Source organism: Carcharodon carcharias, chromosome 1, assembly GCF_017639515.1.
Source record: "Carcharodon carcharias isolate sCarCar2 chromosome 1, sCarCar2.pri, whole genome shotgun sequence".
Lineage (NCBI taxonomy): Eukaryota > Metazoa > Chordata > Chondrichthyes > Lamniformes > Lamnidae > Carcharodon > Carcharodon carcharias.
Window position 1 is genome coordinate 181695374 of NC_054467.1, and position 7430 is coordinate 181702803.

Consider the following 7430-nt stretch of genomic DNA (forward strand, 5'->3'; position numbering starts at 1 on the left):
GTATAACTGTGCCATAGCACTTTATCACAAAAAATATAGTCAGGTTGCCTGAAGGCAAACAAATCATTGAAACTTCTAGTAACATGCCTATTTGAAACATGAACAAACATGACTGAGCTATAAGCCAGTGACTTTGTCATACCCTGTGTGCCTCCTATTAATTCAGGTTGAGTTAACAAATTCAAAAGGACTGTTCAACTTGCGGGATTAGGTTGCAGTACATGACTGTACAATAGTGCACATGCAGTATAGGATATTTTTAAAAAATAGAGTATTTAAAAATTATTATTAACATTCTAAGCATGCAGAAAATTTCACACTGAGAGACAATTCCACAAAAAGCGATAGGATTGTTGTCTCTTAGTTTCCCTGGCTTTTTATTTTCACTTCCATGTGCTGTGCTTATCATTTGTGAACCTTGAAAGAAATCAGCAGAGGAGTCAAAATAAAATATGTATCCATCTATGAACTCTGTGCCACCAATTCATTCTGATGGAATTTACAAGATGATTTAAATGTTACCAAAAACAATTGATATCAGCTTTTCACAACACTTCATTCTCTGGTCGACTGGCCTTTTATTTTAGGAATACCTCTACTTATAGACTACCAGTCTAGAGCAGCTGAACTTTAACATCCACATGATTAAAGATGTTTTTAAAACCTGACATGTGGTCACTTACTTTTAAGAATTTTACTCACTTTTAAATGTACAGTACCGAAGTTATGAGCAAGCACTGAAGCTGATTCACAGGTAATAATATTACACACACACACATTCTTCTCAACAGTGTTATAATGAGGAACACTTTCTGCGCATAAATAAAAAATCCATGCATAGTGGAGGTTTGAACTGAGATAGTGTACACATTAGCAGGTACAGGATTTAACAATCAGAGTTATTCTATTTAATGCAGAATATACACAAATTCTTTAGTTAAAACAATGAAGCAACTCTCAAAATACTCTCTCACATTTAGTTCCAAAACCCAAACCTTTGAGAAAATTGAACACAGGCTAAGGCTCATGATATTCTTACCTTGGACAAGGAGTAAAAAGGAAATAATTCCTTGTCTGTTGCAGCCCATAGCTGGCTGAGAGTTCATTCAAATTCAAGTTGTTTCTCTGCCTCCAGCACAAACTTTCAAAGTAATCACTTGCACTCTTTCTAATTGTTGTTCCCTGAGCTACTCTCACACTGTGTCTATGTTAAATAGCTTCTGTCTTGATTAAGTCAGTGTTTATTAAATGACTGTGACGCTATTGCTTCAGTCAGAGCCACACCTTCCAAGAGTAAAGCAATGACGCCTGCAGGCACAGGAAACGTTTCCATCCATTAAAGCAGAGAAGCAAACATTGCCTGTTGTTATTGTAACTCCTCCCTTTAGGAACTCCCTTTAGGAACTACTAGCTTTCTGTGGCTGCTAGTGTCCTTCACAGAAAAGAAGAACTGTGGAAACCACAGTTTGGTTAATGGTTCCCTGTGGGTCCTGGTTCCTAGTTCTCTCAATTGATAAGGAGCAATTTTGTGATTATGTTGGGCCCTAACCTCCGAACTCTCCAGTGTCTGATTTGAGGGGTACCCCAAAGGTGCGCTGGGGAATCCCTCTGGGAATTTCCCAGGTAAGGATTTGCATGGCAATTGCTCAGAAATGCAGAGATCCTCTGGACAATTGTGCTGGGAACCATCTGAACATGTGGTTTAAATCACAAACTTCATATGGTTCCGCCAGGTTATACCAATACCAGAAAAATATTAGAAGAATTAAAACATCTTCTAACTTCTGGGTAACTATTGTAAAAACCCAGGCCGATCCACACACAGGGCTCCCCCCACAGCCCCGACTCCTTCACCCCTGTCTAACCACCCACCCATCCTACCACGGTATTCCCCACCTGCTGACCCCCCCCATGGGATTCCCCAACTTGCAAAAGATTCCTCACCCGATACACCCCCCGCCCCACAGGCCCGTCTCTTATCCCCCGACCCGAACACCCTAGTTCCTCCCAGGTCCAGCTCACACCCCCTGAAATTCCAATCTTCCCAGCCCCCCGCCAAATGTCCGAACCCCCCACCCCTTCCCAATGTCCGAACACCCTAGCAGCCCCATGCCCCAAATGTCCAGCCTGCTCCACTCCCTCCTGACGCTGAAGGGGGGCTGGCCAACCTGGCCGCTGTACCTCATTTGGCAGAGCTCCTGGATATGGCATCCTAACACCAGGGAGTTTTACCTGACAGGTGTGCCAGAGGCAGAGTACCCCCTCTCCCAGACCTTGGCCAGCTCTCCCTGCTATGTGCAGGGCCCACAAGCAGCTCAGACGAAGAGGATGCAGTGCTGAAACTGCTTTGGGCCAATGAGACAATTATGCAAATGAAATTGGTACATGAAAATTGCATGGCCTCCACCCCAATCTGCATGGGTGTAGATAAGTCATAAATAGCAACCCCACTGCACCCTTCACCCACAACCGCACACCACCCCACCGCCCCCTCCCCCCCCCCCCCCCCCCCCCCCACCCCACCCCTCTCACCCAACAAAAACCAGAAAACCCCATTTTTAGCCCAATTTGTTGTAACAAAATTGAGGAGAGTTTGAAACTGTGGAAAGGGTGAAATATCAGCTTGAATTTTAAAAAAAGTGTTGATTAATTAGGCTCCAATGATGGGATGTAGTTGAAATGAAAGAATTGTTTCAACACTTCAAAGTTATTTACAAAGATTTAGCTTAGTTCTTAAAGTGGAAGTCATTTTTATTATATTGTATTATAATAAAATATTATAAGGCTGTAAAATGCTTACGTTCGACATGTGTGCAAATAGTTTTAACAAAGTACTAAAGATAGTGGGAAAGACAGTGTCTTGAGTCTGGGAAAAAAAGCCAAACTGCACAAACCACAGGAGAGGGTAGAAAGATCTTCTCAGGACTTATCATTCAACGTTGCAGCTCAGGTCAAATACTTTTCAGGTCACCAGTGACTTGAGCAGAATCAGGACCAAAAATGGTCCCAGCATGCAATTATTTTCTAAGTCCAGGAGTGGAAGAAAACCCAGGCTGAAAGACAACCAGCTTCTGACCCCTACTTGTGTAAAAATTCTGCTGAGGCGAGCTCAGAGTGTGCAAGAGCAGATCCAAACACAAGGTCAGTGTTAGGTCAGCCCCGGTCCTCTCCCCCTTCCTTGGTGACTTAGGGCCAAAACAGTTTTTCTCAAGCTTTGCAAGGAAAATGGGAAAATAAGTTTTATCAGCTAGCTCTGCTGCATGGCACTTTTTAATGGCAATTTACATTAATGACCTATTTTTAAAAATTATCAATTTATTGCTTTGGCATTGACTTTTTTTTGCTCAGCAAGTTGTTTATGTTTTCTTCATACCTCAACTTTTTGTTTTTAAACTCATATTTAACATTGTGCCGAACTAGACCTCAGGCAGTAGCTAAAAGCAAAATACTGCAGATGCTGGAAATCTAGAACAAAAACAAAAATACATAGAAAAACTCAGCAGGTTTGACAGAACCTGCGGAGAGGGATACAGTGGATGTTTCGAGTCCATATGACCCTTCATCAGAACTAAGACATATAGAAATGAGATGAAATATATGCTGGTAGAAAGGGGTGGTCAGGCAGTAGCTTCTGGGTTTCTTGCTGAAGGGGATTGAGAGGCTCTCTAATTGCTTTTTGGAGAGTTGGCAAACATAGGGTTATTTTTGTCATAGTAGAAACGGGATTTGGTGGCAGAGTGGTATTTTTGCTGGATTAGCAATCCAGAGACCCAGGGTAATGCTCTGGGGACTCGGGTTCAAATCCCACCATTTGAATTTGAATTTTTAAAAAATTCTGGGATTAAAAGGCTCATAATGATCATGAAAAATTGTTGGTTGTTGTAAAAACCCAGCTGGTTCATTAACTCCCTTTAAGGGAAAGAAATCTGCCATTCTTACCTGGTCTGGCCTACATGTGACTTTAGGCCCACAGCAATGTGGTTGACTTAAATGGCATAGAAAGCCCCTCAGTTGTATCACAATTGCTAGAAAGTCTATAAGGAATATGGACTGCTGTGGTTCAAGAAGGCAGCTCCCTATCTTTTCTCAAGGGCAATAAATGTCGGCCTAGTCAGCATACACTCACATCCCATGAACGAATAAATAAAAAAATATGGGAAGTGTTGGAAATGCTTAGCACATCTAGCAGCATGTGTGCAGAGAGAAACAGAAGTCAGTGACCCTTTGTCAGAACTAGTACAGATCGTGGACCTGAAATATTGACTCTGTTTCTCTCTCCACAGATGCTGTCTGGCCTACTTAGTGTTTCCAGCATTTCCTGTCCATGTTTCCCATTTCCAACAGCTGCAGTACTTTGCTCTCCTATCATACGCTCCATGCTGGGCATTTGTAAGTGCGTTTAGTTTCAATTTAAAATCAGGAAATATTTATCACTCAATGCAAAGTATAATTTTTCTGATAGCAAAGCCCATTTGTGTGGATTCAATTAGCAAATTATTGCAGGTGAATTAGTTGATGTTAATTTATTGGAAGGTTTTGCCATTTTTAAACTTGGGCCAGAATTTTCACCTTGGCATGTGGGGGCGGGCCCGGCATGCTGATGCGTAAAATGACATCACGGTGTGTCATTCCGATCTTTCGTTCAACGGGCGCATGCTGAACTGTCAAAGGCATGTTAAGGCCATTAGGAGATTTGTTTAGACAATTGACAGGGCTGCCTGTCCAACCTCAAGGTTGGTGGGCAGGTGAAGAGCCCGAGTGGCCTTCGCGTTTTTCAGGAAATCTCATCAACTGACCTTGCCCAATGAGTGTAAGTAGAAGTTCTGTTCAAATTGACGAAATAATTTCCTCTTGGATTGCCGCAAATCAGAGGAATTGATCCTTTTGATCCAGCCATGGGTGGTTGGTCTCACTACATTGAGGGTCTCACATTCTTTTTCCAAGCAAATGAGATTACAAGGGAAGAGAAGAGGTGGGCAATCCTCTTAAGCGCATGTGGGGATAAAATTTATGGCTTGATTCGAAGTTTGATGGCAGCCAGTGTCCAAGATTTGAAACATTTTGATGAATTGTAAAGGGTCATTATCACAGAATCACAAAATTGTTACCGTGTAGAAGGAGGCCATTTGATCCATCGTGTCTGCACTGGTTCTCTGAGCATTTTAATTTAGTGCCAATCTCCTGCCTTTTCCCCATAACTCTGCACATTGTTTCTATTTTGATAGTCATCTAATGCTCTCCTGAATGCCTCAATTGAACCTGCCTCCACCACCCTTCCAGGCAGTGCATTCAGTACCCTAACTACTCGTTGTGTGAAAAAGTTTTTTCTCACCTCACATTTGCTTCTTTTGCAAAACACTTTAAAATTGTGTCCTCAGGTTCACGATCCATTTATGAATGGGAACAGCTTCTCCCTATCTACTCTGTCCAGACCCCTCATGATTTTGAAAACTTCTATCAAGTCTGCTCTCAGCCTTCTCCTCTCCAAGGAAAACAGTCCCAACTTCTCCAATCTTTCCTCATAACTGAAATGTCTCATCCATGGAACCATTCTCGTAAACCTCTTCTGCATTCTCTCCAATGTGTTCACATCCTTCCTATAGTGTGGCATCCAGAACTGTACACAATACTCCAGCTGAGGTCTAACCAGTGTCTTATAAAATTCATCATAACCTCCCTGCTCTTGTACTTTATGCCCCTATTAGTGAGGCCATTCATTTAAATTATCAACCAAAGCCCTCAGCAATGGTTCAAGTTTAATTTGAGAATTAGGGCCCCGGGCGAGACTGTTGCAGGCAATGTGGCAAGGTTGAAGCAATTAACAGCACATTGTGAGTTTGGTACATCTCTAAATGACATGCTCAGAGATTGTTTAGTGTGCAGTGTGAATGAGGACTCGATTCAGAAGAGATTATCATCTGAAACGAATTTGGATTTTAAGAAGTTACTGCAGATTGCACTGGTCATGGAAAGCACAGTAAGAGATTCAAAAGCCATACTGGGTGTGCAAAATGGCGCCGTCCTCCACATCGGGTGGGAAACACCAGCCAAAAAAGGCATGAAAATGCAAGACTCTGCCAAGAAGCGGGAAACAGCTCCCACTAGCCGCAAAATGAGGAAACTTGACGTAACAGTAAAAACAAAAAATAAAGCAGTCTTTTGGCAGTTTTAAAAAATCAAATATTATTATTGCCATAGAAACGGACATATAACGAACGAGGCAGTACAAGGAAAGATTCAAACAGGCTTTTAAACAAAAGAAAAAACCCAGTGATATCTACAATGTAGAGGAGCCTGAAATAACAAATTCAGAGATTTACTCATGGTTTAATCTAAGAGTTGGAAAGACAGAACCAATATTTGTAATAGTGAAAGTAAATGGCAGTAAAATCTTGAAGGGTAATTACTGAACAGAAAAGGGGATAGTTAGCTGTGAGGGCAGTTAAGATCTTGTGGAACTATTTTAAATTACTGTTTACTGTGTGAAGCCATTCTTGCATTTAAGTGTAATTTTTTTTTGTTTTTTAAAAATGAATGTTTGCTCGACTATAAAAGCATCATAAGTAGTCTGGGACATCATTTCCTGATTTTAGAACCTCTCCAAATACTATATAAAGTGCAAAAACCATTTTGATAGCTGTTTCAAGTTTCCCTTTGAGATTTGGGCAACTTGGCATTTACCATCAGCCATGCCACAACACTCTTCTTAACTCCAGCGGATACAAGCCCAGTCTTAACAATCTTTCCTCATACCCATTCCAGGTATTAGTCTGGTAAACCTTCTCCAAACTGCTTCGAATATATTTGCATTCTTCCTTAAATAAGGTGACCAATATTGTACACAGTTCTCCTGGTGTGGTCTCACTAGCGGTCTGTATAACTGAAGCATAACCTCCCTATTTTTGTATTCCATTCTCCTCGCAATAAATGAAAACATTCTATTAGCTTTCTAATGCTACCCTTTTGCAATTCATGCACTAAAACACCCAGATTCCCTCTGCATCTCAGGGTTCTGCAATCTCTCACCATTTAGATAATGTGCTTCTCTTTTGTTCCCTGCCAAAATGGTCAATTTCACATTTTCCCACATTATACTCCATTTGCCAGATCTTTGCTCACTCACTTAACCTATTTATATCTTTTTGTAGCTTCCTTATGTCTCCTTCAGAACTTACTTTCCTACCTATCTTAGTGTCATCAGCAAACTTGGCAACCATCCCATCCATCCCTTCACCCAAGTCATTTATATAAATTGTAAATAGTTGAGGTCCCAGCACTCATTATATCTTGCCAACTGGAAAAAGATACATTTATGCCTACTTTCCTGCTTCCTGTTAGCCAGCCTATGTTCTACCCATGCCAATATGTTACTCCCTATACCATGACCATTTATTTTCTGCAAAAACCTCAGATATGACACTTTATCAAAT

At 41.3% G+C, this 7430-nt stretch overlaps 1 protein-coding gene across 1 annotated transcript in view; it reads right to left on the bottom strand.

The window, feature by feature from the left end:
- Positions 1-1244, bottom strand: part of itga2.2 (integrin, alpha 2 (CD49B, alpha 2 subunit of VLA-2 receptor), tandem duplicate 2) — a 172538-nt gene extending 171294 nt beyond the window's left edge. Inside the window, exon 1 of the mRNA XM_041187111.1 lies at positions 1040-1244. Within this exon, the coding sequence (XP_041043045.1) occupies positions 1040-1106 (67 nt within the window). The 5' untranslated portion in view covers positions 1107-1244. The remainder of the gene's footprint in view (positions 1-1039) is intronic.
- Between the last annotated feature and the right edge of the window lie 6186 nt (positions 1245-7430).